The sequence below is a fragment of the Nelumbo lutea genome, chromosome 7, assembly GCF_056320005.1.
Source record: "Nelumbo lutea isolate HS-2025 chromosome 7, American lotus-T2T, whole genome shotgun sequence".
Lineage (NCBI taxonomy): Eukaryota > Viridiplantae > Streptophyta > Magnoliopsida > Proteales > Nelumbonaceae > Nelumbo > Nelumbo lutea.
Genome location: NC_142690.1, coordinates 6,834,910 through 6,854,167, shown reverse-complemented (window position 1 = coordinate 6,854,167; position 19,258 = coordinate 6,834,910). Strand labels below are relative to the sequence as shown.

General features: G+C 36.7%; 1 protein-coding gene across 1 annotated transcript in view; it reads right to left on the bottom strand.

Moving 5' to 3' along the window:
* The window catches only part of LOC148844873 (insulin-degrading enzyme-like 1, peroxisomal), a 121,827-nt gene that overhangs the window by 72,999 nt on the left and 29,570 nt on the right, over positions 1-19,258 (bottom strand). Inside the window, exons 4-13 of the mRNA XM_088954776.1 lie at positions 13,117-13,184; positions 12,567-12,658; positions 12,400-12,473; positions 12,260-12,303; positions 10,379-10,430; positions 7,421-7,543; positions 7,211-7,323; positions 6,884-7,046; positions 4,716-4,808; positions 4,234-4,319 (exon numbers count right to left, since the gene is read on the bottom strand). Of these exons, the coding sequence (XP_088810902.1) occupies positions 4,234-4,319; positions 4,716-4,808; positions 6,884-7,046; positions 7,211-7,323; positions 7,421-7,543; positions 10,379-10,430; positions 12,260-12,303; positions 12,400-12,473; positions 12,567-12,658; positions 13,117-13,184 (908 nt within the window). The remainder of the gene's footprint in view (positions 1-4,233; positions 4,320-4,715; positions 4,809-6,883; positions 7,047-7,210; positions 7,324-7,420; positions 7,544-10,378; positions 10,431-12,259; positions 12,304-12,399; positions 12,474-12,566; positions 12,659-13,116; positions 13,185-19,258) is intronic.

Here is a 19,258-nt window from a genome sequence, read left to right as displayed (position 1 = left end):
TGCTAAGCAGTTTTCTATAATGTGTTAGACAAAACTTTTATATTCTTAATTTCTTGAGGTTATAATTTTAAAAGACATTTTTAAACTAAAATATTCATTTTGTGTGTTTATATACTAATTTCTTTTTATTATTTTCTTATTTGTTAGGGTTTAATCAATACAAATATTGCTAAATGCTGTATTGAACCCTGAAAGACTTCAAAACCTGAACCAATAAGGAAGAACTTAACAATTTTCTTATTCCACCTTTTCTTTTCTTCTTTTCCTATAACAGAAATAAGGGTTCAACACTTAATTTTTTGAAATTTCTTTTCTTTCTTCTTTTTTTCTCATGAATACGTTGATTTTCTATACTTTAACATGAAATTTATACTTTTCTCATGAAAATTATGGATAATTATTAAAGAAATATGATTATGGAACCTAGGGAACTACCCTAGGATACATATTTTTACTTGAAAAAAACCAATCGCCCAGGCAACTAGGCAACAAGGCACCCCCTTGTCGCCTAGCCTCACCTTGGCGCCTTGAAAACTATGCTCAATAATCCTACTAATGCAATGACTCTGATATTTTAAACATAAACAAACTATAAATAGACAATCAAACCCTATTATTGGACCCTACAGAAAAATTGTAAAATGGTAAAAATACCCTTGGGTGTTCAATTCAGTCCAAATCCCAAGTACCATTACTAGAGTTCAGCTTCAGTCAGGGCAAAGCCCATTCGAGCAGCCTTTACTGCCTTGCATTGAGAATATCTCCCCACTTGTGTGCTTTATTCCATGGGGAGATATTCTCAATCTCAATGCAAGGTTGCAAAAGGGTGTTAGAAGGGTGTGGGCACAGGCTTGCCCTGATGGAAGTCGATCTCCCATTACTATAGCATATCAAGACCTGTTGTAAGGCCTTCTTTCTAGAATAAGTCTTTAAGGGTGCTGATCGGTTCCTATCATCTCTCCCCAGCAAGTTAAGAGCATGGTACCTTTCGTAAAGATCTAGATTGAGACGATGAAAGTCTTCTGCAGTGATCCAAGAACTCTCAGACATAGGCTTGCCTTTCTACTTGACAAGGAATTTCTGATACCCTCCCATGGTAGTAGATATTATTTCCTAACCTAAAACATCCTTTGGAATTTCATTTGGAGCTGCAATAGTCGGCAACTTAGGTACAGGACTCTTAAAAGAATCCACATGTCCATGATAATGAGTTAAGTCCTCAACGTTGAATATAGGACTAATTCCCATGTCATCCAGCAACTGTGGATGACATCATGATGTATCTCTCTTATGTGCCTAGAAAAATCTTATGCTTCAATGCTAGTATATCTGGTGATAAGGTAACTAAGTCAATTGGTCGCTTAGGCTGAATACCAGTCACCACTTAAAATGGACTTCTTCCTATGGATCTATTTCTTGAGCTATTATAAGCAAATTCAGCTATTGGAAGCACTAGATCCAATCTAGAAGTATGATCACCAACTAGACACCATAAAAGATCTCCCAAGCTTCTATTTACTACCTCGGTCTAACCATCTGCTAGGGGGTGAAACAATGTAGAGAATTCCAACTCAGTATTGAGTAGTTTCCAAAGTGTCTTCCAAAAGTAACTCATAAACTTGGTGTCCCGATCTGATACAATAGTAGAAGGCACTCCATGAAGCCAAACCATTTCTTTGAAAAATATAGTAGCAATATGTGAAGCATTGTGTGTTCTGTTGCAAGGTAAGAAATGAGCCATCTTGGAGAACCGGTCCACCACGACATAGATTGTATCATGACCCCTAGCAATCTTAGGCAATCCAAGGACAAAATCCATGGATAAATCTTGTCGTGGTTTGCAGCTACAAGGAAATAAAGGGAAAGTTTGTTGTTTGAAGAAACCCTTCTATGGCCTAAAACAATCCCCCGAGGCATGGTTTGAGAGGTTAAACAAGGTAGTCCAACAAGTTGGATTTGTGCAATGCCAGGCTGATCACAAACTATTTGTAAAAAGAAAGGGTAACTTTGTTGCCATTTTGATCGTGTATGTGGATGATATTGTGATTGCAAGAAACTAAGAAGAAAAAAAATTAAAAAGTTAAAAAAATTTATTACCTTGCAATCTGAGGTTAAAGATCTTGAACCTCTGAGGTACTTCCATGGTATTGACATTGCATGGTCCAATAAGGGGATCTTTATCTCTCAAAAGTACATCCTTGACTTACTGAACGATACTAGAAAACTGGGATGTAAAACAGTAGATACCCATATGGATCTAAACCATAATTTTGAAAACTGAGGGGGAGACACTTTCAAATGTTCAGTAGTATCAAAGACTCATTGGGAGGCCCCTATACCTCTCTATGACCTGGCCAGATATAGCGTTATAGCGTTTATAGTGAGTGTCTTAAGCCAGTATATGGTATGCATTCACTAAAATCATCTCATTTCAAGGCTTTAAAGAGAATTCTTTCTTACATCAAGAGACATTGTGGTAGGGGCTTCTCTAAACTAAATAAGGCCATATTAGGTAAAGGGTTATACTAATGCTAATTGGGCAAGTTCTATTGATAATAGGAGGTCCACCATTGATTGTTGTACCTTTGTAGGGGGCAATTTGGTCACTTCGAAGAGCAAGAAATAAACCATGGTGGCAAAGTCACGTGCAGAAGCTATTTATAGAGACATGTGCTCATGTATTTGCTATCACTATAACCTACTCCAGCAGGAGTAGCAGCTAACATTGAAAAGAAAATGAGAGAATTTTTGTGGAAGGGTTGGAAAGAGGGGAAAAAAGATATTTCTCCTTTGATGACAAGGGAAGACAATCCAAAGTCTCTTGCAATCCGGAGTCCAGTTAGCACTGCTAACACTTCAGCTTTTGTAGAGTCTTCCATCACGATTGGACCACTATAAGCCCATAGTAAATTCCCATCCCTTCCTTCCCTTAAACACATTCCCATTCCAGCTAAACCAGGGCTCCCAAGGGCACTTCCATCAAAGTTCAGAATCACCTCCTCTTCTACACTTGACTTGAGGCAGCTTGTTGCTTTTAGAGAAGCTGGAGAAGAAAGCAAGATCTCCACTGTGCTTCTCTGAAGGACACTCAAGGAAACACCTTTGAACTCCTCTGAGTTCAGCACCCAAATGTTGCACAAAGTAAAAGATGTGACATAACAGTTCACCCATAGTTTTGGCTTTATTGTTGAAGATTCAGTTATTTCTTTCCTCCCATACCCCCCCCCAAAAAAAAACTGCCTGAACCACAATGCGCCAATACACTATTCCCCTTTTTCCAAGGCCTCTTCCTTGTCATTGCCAAGGAGGTCTTGAATATGTTCAGAAAAGACCCAGCTGCAGCCGTATCCTACTAGGTTTAGGAAGAAGCACCAAATTTTCCTTGTTTCTGAGCAATGTAAAAGGTGTTCAGCCGTCTCACCATTCTTTAGGCACATTATACAATTATGGGGGAGATATACCATCTGCCTTTGTTTTTCCACTGTAACAAGTCACAAGTGTTTATTTTTTTCAAACAAGCCTCCCATACCAAGAAGGAAACTCTAGAAGGAATATGGGAGATCCAAATTCGTTTGGCAGGAAATTTAGAGGTGCTGACTTCTGAAGTTAGGGTCCTGAAAAAAGATTTGGTTGAGAACTTCCCAGCTGAATGAGATTTCTAGATTCTTTGGTCTGAATTTGAGGGGAACAGGTAGACTTCCCTCAAGGAATGTAGCAGATCTGCCAATTCAGATATTTCTACATCCCTTAAAGGCCTTCTAAGACTTAGGTTCCAACAAGGAGTAATTGGGGATACTTGGATACAGGTTGCAGCGGTGGCATTTTGGGCTTCGGAAAGATTAAAAATAAGAGGAAAGGAGTTGGCTAATGTGTTGTCTCCCCACCACAAGTCAGTCCAGAATTCAATATTATATATCATGACAATTGTTCTATTTATGTTATACACCCACACACAAAAAAAAAAAAAAAAAAAAACTTTCGAAATTATGTGAATGTAATTAAATTATAGAAGAGAATCCTCACTGAATTATTGATCAAAAAAATTCTCAACTGAATCTTATTAATGTTTATAAATATATATATATATATATATATATATATATATATTAACAAATTTGGTAATTGCCCTTTTTTTGAACCCCAAAATTTACTCCAGGTGGAGGGGGGCACCTTAAAATACAAAATAATATGCCCATAAAACCATGCATGTCTAAAAATTCAAAATTCACATACCTCATCAAATATCCATTTCTTAACACCAGATTGTTGTAAGAGCAGAATGTATTTGAACAATAATCCTACAATTTCTTCCATGTGCTCTGTAATTAAGTTTATAAAGTCAATATCATTCACAAAATGTTTATCGTATTCCTAAAATTTCTTCAAGAAAAAGAAAAAACAGAGTTTTACATATTGATTAGAAAACAGGGGTAAAAACATAGTCTACTAGGATTAAGTTGACCTATCTCAACATAATGATACATGACTACAGCTTGTGGAGTCTGCAGGCATGTCAGGTCCCTTCTTCACTATATTTTGTCATTATAGTTTACAAATGGAAGCTCATGGGAAAAAAATGAAATCTAACATGGTACAATTCAAAGTTAATATAGTATAGATAGATAAAAGATTTACTAGGCAGGAAAAAAGATATCAAGAGAACTACTTACGACACATGAAACAAAATAGTTGATGCATCAAGACAAGGAACTAACCATGACCAGCATCAGTAAGATCAATAACAACTTTAAAGAAAGAAAATCCGCAAGTCCAATCCCCTTCACCTGCTGACAAATCTGTAGCCCATCCTGCAAAATTTCAGAAGTATCCAGATCACAACACCTTCTTTGAAAACAAAGATGCAACCACAAGTACAATACTGAGGGGACAAACACTAACACAACAAGCACACATGAGGGAACAAACATTAAAATGGCCTTTTTCAGGATCTCACAAGTCCTGATCAAGGTGATAAACCTCCTAGCAGAAATACTGGCATGCTTAGTGAAGACAAGTGGGTATGGAAATGGAGTACGGATGGTAATTTTTCAGTCAAAGTCCTAATCATCTAAACTTGGCAGTTCTGGGCCTGTTATCTTTCCCTGTAAACAAATCTGGAATGCAGTTTCTCCCTCTAAGTCGAATTTTCTGGTGTGGACTATGGTGCTTAATAAGTGCCTATCAAAAATCAGCCTGGAAAGGAGGGGTCTGCATCTCTCAAACCTTGCTTGTGGGCTGTGGGGACTGATGCCTGAAAGTACAGATCATCTAAGCATACACTGTTCAATTTCTTCTAGAGTGTGGGAGCATTTTTTAAAAGTCTGCTGGAGTTTGTTGGGTCATGGCGAGATCAGTCAAAGACCTCCTATGTAGCTGGAATCTGGCAGGGTTAAGGAAAAAAGGAAGACTAGTCTGGAAAACAATTCCTGCAGCAATACTGTGGATTTTGTGGTCGGAAAGAAACAATTGAGTTTTCTCTAACAAGTCAAAAAGCCCAGATGAGCTAGTTCAGCAGTCAGTCAGCAAGATGATCTCCTGGGTGTTGGTTACTGCTGATTTTAAGCACTTGAATGTAGCTGAGCAGTTTAGCTCTCAGTCCATTTGGAGTCTGTAATTATACTTGTTTCTGCGCTTCTTCTGCCAGGAATCTGTTGTACTTTGTTGTTTCTTTGAAATAAAACCTTACCTTACCTTTTCAAAAAAAAAAAAAAAAACTCCTAGTAGAAAGAGTTAATCATGGCTGGTAACAAGATGCTCCAAATTTCCATCACTGAGAAAGTCTGAATCTCTGAGAGGAAGGAGGGGGGAGGAGGACCTTGAATAAAGAGGCAGAATAGAAGGCAACTCACTTTCAGGATCCTATAATCAAGCTTGGAAAAATCAATGGACACAGAGGGCAGAGAAATAATTAGATCCGAAACAGTGAGTATTCCATGATCCCTAAGACCTCTTCTAAAACTAAGGTTCCAATAGAACCTAGAAGAGGAAAGGAAATTAGAGATAGGTTTGTTTTTGAACAAACAATAGCTAGCTAATCCAGATTATGTGAAGTAAACAAATGATGATTATGTGAAGTAAACAAACAATAGCTAGCTAACCCAGATTATGTGAAGTAAACACAGAGGGCAGAGAACTTACTGTTGCAGAAAAAATGATGGAAGAAGCATCAGCCTATGCTCCATAAATTAACTAGCTCACCAATGTATCAAAAGTTGTTTATCGAATACATGAATGATAACCTATGATAACCAAATAACTGTGCATGCCTAGCACACCAGTGTCAAACACAATTTGTACTTGATACAACATTTAATACTGCATGGACACTTCTACATATACTCTAGCATTACATTTCTAATATGTAAAATGTTATGTTTTAATAAATCAATACTATAAAAATATCTTTGTATGTTACAAATGAAATTAAATTTTATAAAAATCTTTATGTTAGAAACCAAATTAAATTTGGCAAGATATGTAGCTCCAAAATCTTGATATAGAAACATCAAACAAGCATATTTCATGGGGCAATCATACCCATATTTGTGTTCCAGATTTTAGGAAATGGAAAGTCATATCCCCATTTCCAATATCCGTGTCCATACCAATATCTATACCTGGGTATCATGGATGATGAAAAAGGATGCAACATGACCATATCCCCAGCTTTTAATTAGATGTAACATATAACTAACCCAAGTTCTAAAATATAACATCAGATCAAGATTCAGCTAACAATATTACCAAACATTTACGATATAAATTTCAAACATCAAATTTCTAACAGAGGAAACTCCATACATATAAGAAAATGTAAACTAAGAGAATCAATGGTTTAAAATATGAAACGAGAGGACTATTGAAATACATATATACAACTCACCCAATTTTTTCAAGATGAAAAATAGAGATCCCTCTCCTTCATGTCCAATAAGGTGGCCAAGATACCTACATGGCCCTTCTTTATAATAATGAATACTTGGAGTTATAGGCCATATAATTCTCAGCTTGTGACCTTGCTTTATTGGGACAGCTTTGACAAGAACCTGAATGCCATAAAATGAAATACAATCAGGATTGAAATAGACAGGTTAAAATATTGAACTAGTATTTCCATGGGTAATAATACCCGAACAGATTAATGGATACCAATAAATAAAGTGATAAACTTGTCTATAATTAAGCATGTTTCTTTGTAATCTATGAATACCTGAAGATGTTCAGGTGTGCAAGGCTGCCCAGGAAAACTGAAACAGCTTCGGTTTCTATTTTGAATTTCCTGAAACTTGCTTTCCACCAAACTTTGAATTTTATCAAGGCTCTCTGGAATTTTCCATAGTGAAGAAGAATTAGTAGGTACTATGTTCACTACATCACTAGTTTTGTCAAACCACCTGGACATAAAGAAATAACGACTGACCTTTCCCATATACAACCAGCTGCATAAGGTTGGCAGAATAGTTCGCTTCATAGAATTTAATAAGCTCACATCTAGTATCTAGCCCTCTTGCTTTTGGGCGGACTTCTAAAGTATCCCAGCTTCCTAAAATCATAACATATCTTCATTATACTATGATAGGAGGTCATGGATATTCAGAACCAAAGCTATGTAGGGTTTCCATTGTATTGAGAGAGAGAGAGAGAGAATAGTTAAGATTTTAATGTCCATTAGAAAATTTTTTATATCAGTATTCAAGAGACAGCCTTTGGTCCATTAGCAAACTTTTAGGAAGAAAAACAATAATAACCCAATACATCTTTTCAAAAACAAGCAGTCTCCACAAGGCCTCCAATGGATCAGAAAATTCAAGTTTACCATTAAAAGTAACTATCAGATAGTGTATACCATATTTAGTCATGACCAATGTTCTTTATCGTGCTAGCCTGATTTTTGACTTTCACATGGTTTAAAAGGCTATGGCTCTTTTCACAACATCTTGCAAGTTTTCCAGATTTCTGTCTTTTGTTGGAGTGTTGATTGTTCTTCAATTTGTGGTAAAAGTGGCACACTGTGTCTTTTCTGGGTAAGGTATTGGGATGGCCTGTTTGGATGAAGGGGCTTTCTAAATTAGCTCAATTCCATCCCATGAATATGGATTCCAGTCCTTCCATGTATAATTGTCTTTAGTAGGAGTTATTTGTGGTTTACTTTGGGTGGTGGGTGCATAGGGTGGTCCTTCTTGAACTCGTATCCATAAACTTCCCAAGTACCTGCGTTCTTTTATTTAATATATCAAGCATATTCTTGAAATAGATAAAAAAAATTAATCTAAGCTATATAATAATTATTCAGAAGAATATAGAAAATGAAGAAGAAAGCCTTATGTTTCATGCTTCTAAGAATAGCAGTTATATGCCGCAATTCCATCACCTCATTTCTATTATGATTTATTCAACTTTAGGACAATAAACCTAAAACAAAATTATTTGATTTCAAGGTATTTTCCCATGTATTCCAGCTAAAGGTTTATTGCATTACTTACTAGAAGAATAACATTCATTTCACCATTCACACGTTGCCTAAAAATAAACAAGAGAATCCTATCATCAAAATTAGGGCTGTCAATGGGTTGGGTCTGGTTCAGGATAGTGTTGAACCATCCTGAACCAATAGGAAAATTTGCTATTCTGGTCCCAGACCAGACCCTATAGGGTCTATAGTTACATACTCAGAACCAAACCGATTACTAATAGTAATAAGAATAAATGGGTTTTAACCAACAAAACCTGATTATATATAACTCTATGAGACTACAATCAGGTTATCTTGCAGATTAATGTGGTTGTTTTACTTCAGCTATGGACCACAACTTTCCTCTGCAATTCTAGATTGTTGAAGATTTCAATGGTTGGTATTTTCTCAATCACAACCTATCTTACCCATTCATGAATTTAGGCACAACCTTGCCTTCTCGACTCTGGTCTACAACCACTGGCTAGGGATCTTTGCTAACCTCTCCATAGTAGACCAATAATGGAAAAATCTTGGGCTGTATGGCAAGTCTTTTTGGGAAGATCGTTTAGTAGCTCTGACAGTCAAAAGACGCATTGAGCTTTTGCATTAAGACCTGAGCAGCCTGAAGCCCGTTTAGCTAAGGAGTGTCTTTTCGCACGTCTTTCCACGCGAAGACGAATAGAAAAAAAAACACAAAATCTCCATTTGGAGCTTCCCGAAAATCGCCTGTTTTGGGCTTCTCACGTCTTTCCGGCGCATCGGCTTTTGGCGGCTAGATCTACTGCGAACCAAACAAAAAAAGACGGAAAGACACGCCAAACGGGGCCCTTGATTTTTGCTAACCTCTGCACAGTGGATTGCAGTATTGCTATTCTTGGTAAATGGCAAAGCTGCAAACATGCAAAGCAATTTGTTTTTAAACTTGGTTTACTGCAGCAGTGTTGCACTTGCCTGCCATTTCAGCTGACGTCAACAACCAAAGCACATCCCTCACTGCTGGCACTGTGAACAACCACAACCTATTTTTTTTATAATTAATAAAATTTCACTTTATTAATCAAAAAAATAACTTGACCTTGCCGATGTGAGTGAAGAATGAAGAAGATAAAGGATGAAGAGTCAAATGGGGAAGAAGACAAAAGGATAGGGTTCATTCAAATGTTTTTAGACGAAAATGAAGAGTTGGAGGGGAAAAGATGTTACCTTTGCATCTTTTTTGAGGACAGGTCTGAAAAGGCATGCATAAACTTGTTTTGAGTGTCAATAGGAGTATTTTTTCGATGGATGTGTCCATAGGACTGAGGAGTACTGAGAAATCCAAAAAGGTCCCAGCTGGCTCATCATTATTGTTATGTTTGAAATATAATAAAATTAATAATATTATATATATAATCAGTTCGAGTCTGAGTCAGTTCAGGACAGCCAAAACCAGTCCCAACCCAATAACAATCGGGACAAAAAACATGGAACCAGGATCAACCCAACGGAAGAGAATATGGAACCAGAACTGATATAGTCGGTTCAGTTCTGTTGGGTAAACCCAACCCATTGACAACCCTACATAAATGGACCATATTTCAGGGAAAGTTAAGTAAATATCTGAAAGGGATGCTCTTGCATAATGAATATGTAAGTAATACTCTCTTCATAATAATACAATATGTCCAACGAGCTGAACTGAAAGACTTAATTGCTTTGTCTTTTAGTGGATAAAAATAAAACATGTAGTAATCTACTGAACTTCAGCTACAGCCACTAATGAGCCCCTAAGTAATAAGAGAGGCACTGAAAAAGAAGAGAAAGAAATATAAGCTATAGTGTTACTTAGTAATCATAACGAAACAAATACTGAAGCAAGAAAGTGCAGCTTAGTTATCCCAGAAGAACAGATTGATTATGTTAAAGAGAAATTTTTTTTCACACCTGTACTGAATTTATGATATGGGTGAGCTTCTGCACATAAATGTTTCTGAAGCTGTAAAAAATAATCAATGGAGCAGAAAGAAAAAATTAGCCCATGAAATTAGACCATGCATGCATGCTCTAAGCGAGTCAAAAAAGGCAAGGAAAGCCTTCTGATATGGCTGCCAATGCATTATGTGCAAGTCATATGTGAATGTCAAACAGAAATGTTTTCTTCATTCTTTCACTAAAATCGATAATTGTTTTTGACATGTAAAGTACATTTGTATTAAAAAGTATAACAACATTACAATGATCTTCCTGTACAATGAGGTTGTGCATATCCACATACATTCAAGGACCGTTAAAAACAATCACAACCAAAAAGGAAGAAGAAAATTCTGTCTTCCCGTAAATGTAGCCATTTCCTTAGAGATTCGGCCTCGTCTATGCCATTAATCACTCACCTCCAGAATGCATTTCGGCTCAAAAATTCTTGACCAAAAGCATCTCCCTTTCCTACCCCCTACCCATAGCAGCAACCTTCCATCCATGTACGAGGGCCTGAACAGAGGCTTGTAGGCACCCCTGATAAGAGATAAGCCTATAGGAAGCATATCCATACCTTGTAAGTGAATCTGCAGTGAATAAATAGATGACTGGGAGATTCTTTCTCCACCATGCACATGGGACAAAGGGTATCCAGTAAGTTTACTCCCTTCCTTGACAGCAATTGTTTGGTTAGGCATTTATCCAAGGCTCCAAGCAACAACCCAGGTGAAAAACCTAATCCTTGAGGGGACAACAGGCTTCCAAATGGCATTACTAGGAAAAGATGAAACAGCAGTTGTTCCCATTCCAATGATAGCACGGTTTTACTCAGAAAAGGCCAGATTTAGACCATTTCCAGCACCTAGAATATTGAACTTGTAGGGTAACTCTTTGGCAATGACACAAAGACAGTAGACCTGCCACTTGAGACAGCTCCCAATCATTGAAGTTTCTCCAATAAGATGAAACAATAAAAATGATGAAACAGCAGTTGTTTTCATTCCATGATAGCATGATTTTACTCAGAAAAGGCCAGGCTTAGACTGTTTCCAGCATCTAAATGTTGAGCTTGTAGGGTAATTCTTTGAGATTGAAGCGAATACAATAGATCTGCTACTCAAGACGGCTCCCAATCATTAAAGTTTCTCCTAAAAGATGGTGTCCAGGCAATATTCTCCCCATCGAATATGAATCTGCCACTGAAGCATTTCTGTCACTTGCCATCAAGAAAAGGACAGGAAATAGCTCACATAAAGGCCTCTCCCCACTACTACATGGGTCTTTCCAAAAACTCAGCCTAATCCTATCTACAAGATTGTATTTAACTCTTACATGAAGCAAGGAAATGCTTTTTAGATTTTTCTCCATACACAGCATCCATACAGCTGACTAGAGTCAGCTCCATCCCAGCCATTCTCGTGAAAGCTATACTTATCTACAATTAACCTTCTCCAAGGCTCATTTGGTTATAAATTGAAGCCATACTTAGCTACAATTTCTGATTGTTTTTTTTTTTCTTCATCAGAAAGGAATATCTCTGTGTGTATATGTGTGTATAAACCCCAGGGCTACGCAATACTCATAATGAAGTCCCTCTTACAAGCATATACAGCACCCTTGGCCTTGTGTTAGTATCCAGGTATTATAGGAAAAAATTAACCAACCAATAAAACATGCCAATTTTTCATCAACTCTCGCTACTTCTTACAAGTGTCAAATCATGCAGAACACTTGATCTTACCAGTCTCCATCAGCTTAGAATCATTAAATAATATTTGGTACAGTATTTGGATAAAGTACATATATATCTCCCCAGGAAAGGGCAGAAAAAGCAGTTAAATCAATCCATACCTGATTCATTCGCCAAGCATCAGAAAACAAATTTTTCTGATTCTCTGGACAAGAAGAAAAAGGAAACAACTGATTACTGCAAAACAATTTAGAATATATTGTGATTAGTGTGTAGAAACCACTAAATAGAACCTACTTACCAGAATCAACAGCTTTTATTTCCCTCATGGTAGCATCAGGAGACATTAATGGTTTGATAAAGAACTGTGCAAACCTGAATGATACAAAGCATGCAAAGAAGCCATGATTAGAAAACTTTAGAAGGAAAAAAGAACAAAACTAGTTCTAAGAAAGAACAACATCCTACCTATCCAAAGCCTCTTCAAAACAATCAGTGTTAACATCGAAATAGTAATTTGTTTGTTCAGAAGAAGTGAAAGCATTTGTAGAACCTCCGTGCTGAGCATCGGCCAAATAACCACATCAACAACAGAACAACAATAAGAAAAAAACACCATAGAAGATACCCTTGCAAGGGCTGAAGGACCAACAAAATGCAAAATAAAATCGCCAGAAAATGACAAGTATTTTTTTTAAAGAATCATAGCTGCACATGAAAATGCTGTACCTGTAATTTGGGAGATTTATATCTGTTTCTTTTCTAATAAAATCTTGTTATTGCCAAATGCCAATGAAAGAAGAATCTAAAAGTGGGTCTAAATCACTTCCTTTTTGCTACTAGAAAATAAATTGTTCATTAAAAATTTAACAACAAAAATCAGCTGTAGAATTAAATAATATATATACAGTGGGGAAAAGAGAGAGAGAGAGAGAGAGAGCAAGAAGCATAAAGCAAAAATAAGAAAACTTCTAAGAAAATCTGAATAAGTATCTCCACTATGGTATGGTAGCAATACCTCTGTAATGTACTTCGAATAACTGTCTTCCAATGGATACTTTTCACTAGCATAGAAAAGCATATGTTCTTCAAAATATCAAGAAAATACACTAGGATCAGAAGAAAGGCTTCAAAAAGATAATAGATGAACAAGACCACTAATTATGAAGTACAGCTACCAAAGTTCATCATTGAAAATCTAAAAAATGAAGTTAAGGTACAATTAAACCTTTCATAACATTGAAAAAACAAAAGCATGGAAAACAACATCAAGCAACTACAACATATCATATAAGTAAGTGAGTTTCAAACAAAATGGAGAAACCTTAAGATAGCAAGCCAGAGACTAAAGCACTGGATAAAACTATCGTCTCACCAAATATGTGACTCAAATTTAAGACTTAAGATTGACCATGCATCAGCAGAAGGATTGCAATAATATAAACAAGAAATTTATCAACATAGCATGAAACTAAAATATAAAATATTCCTAGCATGTCTCGCTGATAATATTTCCAGTGAAATTTTAAAGAGATGCATATCACTTATTATAAGGAACGAAAATGAAATCATCTGTAAATAAGACAATTCACAAAAAGCTAAATTCAGATAATCCACAATGATAAGAAAGTTAAATAACCTAGACTGGATATGCCAGGTGCTAGGCGTATCAAGATTATAAAGCTCACTAAGTAATAGCTTATTTTAAGTGAACAAACCAAATTATGCACCTTGGAATGGTATGACCACAAGCTGATTCAACAGCCCTGAAGATCGAGCTCCCATAACTGTTCCTTTTGGTATCTTGTCTTTGTTAGAACTTGCTCCCCCTCATGAAAGTTAAGTAAATGAGAGGATTTTTTTGTTTTTAATTAAGTAAAAGAGAGGATTTTTGTCTTTTTAATTATTTTTTCTTTTTGATGGGAGACAAAAAGCCATAGAATTAAAAAAGTATTACTAACCTTAAGCTTTGATGTTCAAAAATTCACAAGTATTGAGAAAGTGGTTACAAGAGATTATCAGAAAACCTCAAAGAAAGAAATTGAAGAAAAGGGGTTAGATGGTGGACTTGCAGAATGCACCACCAACCATAAAAGTAGTGACTTTGGCCAGTCAAACATTGGTTGATTTGACTAAAATTTCATGAAAGAACACTTACAGTGCACACATCTATAGATTTTCAGCTCATCCGACCTTTGGAAATGCCCCAACTAAAGGCTTCAAGATAATTGTTTTTCAGGTTCTGCTATCAGCAATCATGGTCAAAGTCAAAGTTAACAGATTTTCAGATAATCCACAATGATAAGAAAGTTAAATAACCTAGACTGGATATGCCAGGTGCTAGGCGTATCAAGATTATAAAGCTCACTAAGTAATAGCTTATTTTAAGTGAACAAACCAAATTATGCACCTTGGAATGGTATGACCACAAGCTGATTCAACAGCCCTGAAGATCGAGCTCCCATAACTGTTCCTTTTGGTATCTTGTCTTTGTTAGAACTTGCTCCCCCTCATGAAAGTTAAGTAAATGAGAGGATTTTTTTGTTTTTAATTAAGTAAAAGAGAGGATTTTTGTCTTTTTAATTATTTTTTCTTTTTGATGGGAGACAAAAAGCCATAGAATTAAAAAAGTATTACTAACCTTAAGCTTTGATGTTCAAAAATTCACAAGTATTGAGAAAGTGGTTACAAGAGATTATCAGAAAACCTCAAAGAAAGAAATTGAAGAAAAGGGGTTAGATGGTGGACTTGCAGAATGCACCACCAACCATAAAAGTAGTGACTTTGGCCAGTCAAACATTGGTTGATTTGACTAAAATTTCATGAAAGAACACTTACAGTGCACACATCTATAGATTTTCAGCTCATCCGACCTTTGGAAATGCCCCAACTAAAGGCTTCAAGATAATTGTTTTTCAGGTTCTGCTATCAGCAATCATGGTCAAAGTCAAAGTTAACAGATTGACCAATGGACCACACTATCTATGTCACCCACTATGCAATCTTTGTGCAAGTGGGTGTTCACAGTGAAACACAAGGCTGATGGAACTGTTGAAAGGTACAAGGCCAGACTAGTGGCCAAAGGTTTTACACAGGTATATGGAGTGGACTATGCAGAGGCATTTGCTCCAGTAGCCAAGATGAACTCTATCAGGTTCTTCTCTCATTAGCAGCAAATCTTGACTGGGAACTTCACCAATTGGACATTAAGAATGTTTTCTTGAATGGTGACTTAGAAGAGGAAGTGTACGTGACCTGACCCCCAGGACTTTGTGCCAAAGGCAGTGAGCAAAAAGTGTCCAAGTTAAAAAAATCTTTCTATGGGTTGGAACAATCACCTCAGGCCTGGTTTAGTAAGTTCCACTTAGCAATTCAACAGATGGGGTTCCAACAATGCCAGTCAGACCACACTTTGTTTGTGAAGAAAGGTGAAGGGAAAATTGCAACTTTAATTGTGTATGTGGATGACATAGTGATAACAGGAGACTGAGAGGTTGTGATACAAAAACTAAAGAAATTCTTAGCCACTCAATTTGAGCTAAAAGACCTAGGACCCTTACGTTATTTCCTTGGAATTGAAGTTGCCCGCTCTCAAAAGGGCATCTTTATTTCCCAACGGAAATATGAACTAAATCTTCTAGAAGATACAGGCAAGCTAGGGGTGAAACCAATTGACTCACCAATTGAACCTAACCATCAACTAGGAGACAATCAGGGAGAGTTCTTGAAAGATGTGAAGAAGTGTCAGAGACTTGTACGGAGACTCTTATATCTGTCTATGACCAGACCTGATATTGCATATGCAGTGGGTGTCCTTAGTCAGTTCATGCACAACCCTAGGACAACTCTCTTTGAAGCCACAACAAGAATCCTTAGATACCTCAAGAAATTTCCAGGAGCTGGTTTGTTGTTCCAAAAACATGGACATTTAAAAGTGGAAGTATTTACTGATGCTGATTGGGCAAGGGCAGACGATGACCGAAAGTCTACCAGTGGGTATTATACCTTTGTAGGAGGTAACTTGGTCACCTAGAGGAGTAAAAAGCAAAGTGTGGTGGATAGATCCAGTGCTGAAGCAGAATATAGGGCTATGTCTCGTGGAGTTGCTGAAATCATGTGGATAAGAAACCTATTAGGTGAACTGGGCTTTGCAGTCAACAATCCCATGTCACTATATTGTGACAATAAAGTTGCTATCAATATTGCTACTAACCCAGTACTCCAAACACATTGAAGTGGATAAGCATTTTATTAGAGAAAAACATGTGAGTGGAGAAATATGCACTCCAATATGTCAACTCATAGGAACAACTTGCAGACATCTTCACCAAGGGTCTTCAACATGTGCGGCATAATGATTTGTGCGACAAGTTGGGCATCATTGACATCTATGCTCCAACTTGAGGGGGAGTGTTAAAATAGTTTATTTTATGTTTCATTTATTATTTTCTATCTTGTTAGGGTCTGTTTGGTTGGTTTAAATTCTTTTTTATTTTCTGTTATTGTACTTCACTTACATCAGGGGCATAAGGGTCTTTCTCCCCTTTTAATTTAGACACCCTATAAATATCAATAGATGCTGGCGCCACCAGTACTGTTCCATTGTCGCCAATCTCTCCTCTTCTCTTCTTTCTTCTTCTCTTCTTCTTCTTCTATTCTCTCTTATTTTCAATCGGCTTTATTGTCAAGAACCATTAGAGAGTTAACTTTCAATCTTCTAGAATGTACTATTTACAGTAACTCCCCAAAATGCTAATTATGGTAATTCCCATAATTTCTATCTATGGTAAAATCACGACTTACTGTTTTTGCATTCTTTAGCTTCTTATATTTGGTTTTAGCAAAATTAAAGATTTATAAAAGTGTCCTACTTTGAAAAGTTTCTACATTTTTTATAAATACAACTTGGACTTAAACTCAAAGAACAAGTTGAAACTTTCAGCTTTTGGATCCATTAAAGAGAGTCAACAAGTCTTGTAGAGAGAATCCTATTTTTTCCGCTAAGGAGCAAGCAAAGATTTCTTTTTCTGTTTCCATTACAGTCAACAATTATTGTAGAAAATATTCTTGCTTCCTAAAGAGATTTCTCCTCTATTTCATCTTTCAATAAGACCAACCCTGATTTCAAACGCCATACCTTTCATTTCCCCTTTCTACATGTTAAAGGTAAAAGATGTGATCTTTTCAAAGAATCCCTTCTAATGTTGCATCCTGCAACCTTATCTTACAGGTTGACTCCACATAAGCCTTAACTCTTAAGGCCATGACTATAGGCAATGAAAAACAAAATGTGGTGATCCCTATGTGACTTTAAAACCACTAGCTCCTTCTAGTGAAACAAAAGCATGACATCCAATAAAAAGGAACTCAACAGACTTACAATGCCAATGGGCACTGCACCATTACCATCGGCTTCTCTATATTTATTTACGAGAAAAAATCACTTTTATTAATCAATAAAAAGTAAGCATTAGTGCATTACAGACATCCCATAGAGAGGCACAAGGTGTTACCTCTCCATACAAGAAAGTTAAATCAGTACATTTAAGCCCAATACAAAAAATTCCTAGTCCTTGCCATCGGCTTCTATTAATCAAAATATATAAGAAAAGAGTAGAAATCTGCTGAATTAAAAAAAATATGAAAGAAAAGTAGTTTCTTTAAGAGAGAAGGAAAAGAGAAGGAGAAGAAGAGAAGTTGAAAACAAAAGAGAGCAATAATCTGGCCGCCCCCTTCACTTATTATTTATAGTAAAAATAATAAAACAGTACAAAGACAACTATGCCCTTATAAGGCAGCAAGACATAAAACAGCATATATAACACCCAAAAACATAATAAAATTTGGACTCACATAACTACTGTGGTCCCCACCTCCTATCTAACAACTAACATAAAACATCTACTCAGAAAAACATCATAAAACTGATTAATATTCAACACTCCCCCTTAATTTGGGAGTAAATGTAACACATTCCCAACTTGCATGGATCAAGTTCAAGCATGTTCTTTACCACCCGTTTAGTGAGAACATCAGCCAACTACAACATTGAAGAGACATAAGGCAAACAAACTTCTCTGGTTGTTACCCTTTCTCTTATAAAGTGTCTATCAACTTCAATGTGTTTTGTCATATCATGCTGAATTGGATTGTGGGCAATATTGGTTGCAGCCTGATTGTTACAGTATAACATCATAGGTTCCTCTGCTTTCACCCCAATCTCACTCAAAAGATATCTAACCCAAAGAAGTTCTGAGACACCATGAGTAATGGATCTATACTCAGCCTCTGCATACCTTGCCACAACCGCTTGCTTCTTACTCTTCCAGGAGATCAAGTTACCACCGACAAAGGTACACACTCCTGATGATGACCTCCTATCATCTAAGCATCTTGCCCAATCTGCATCTGTATAGGATTCTAGCTTGAGATTCTCATGATTTGAGAAAAGAATGCCTCTACTAGGGTGCTTTTTCAGATATGCAAGTATTCTCTCAATAGCTTCCCAGTGCTGAACCTGGGGTGCATGCATATACCAACTCACAACACTAATACAATAAGAAATATCTGGTCGTGTCATACACAAATACAGCAAATGGCTCACCATTCTTTGATATCTCCCCACATCCTTTACCAACTCACCATCCACACCATTAATTCTATGATTTGGATCAATAAGAGTGTCTACTGGTTTGGTCCCCAGCTTCCCAGTCTCCAACAGTAGGTCAAGTACATACTTTCTCTGTGAAATGAAGATCCCATGCTTGGATCTTGCAACTTCAATCCCCAAAAAGTATTTGAGCTCACCAATATCTTTGATCTCAAATTCTTACTGCAATGATTTTTTGAGATCATCAATTTCCTCCAAATCATTTCCTGTCACCACTATATCATCCACATACACAATTAGAATTGACACCAGAGCATCTCTCCTCTTCACAAAGAGGGTGTGATCAGGTTGTGTCTATGTATCCAAAACGGATGAGTGCCCCTCTGAACCTGTCAAACCAAGCCCTCGGTGACTGTTTCAGTCCATATAGAGATTTTCTGAGTCTGCACACATTTCCTTTACCAACATTTTCACAAAAACCTGTTGGAATGTCCATATATACCTCTTGTTGTAAATCACCATTGAGGAATGCATTTTTTACATCAAGTTG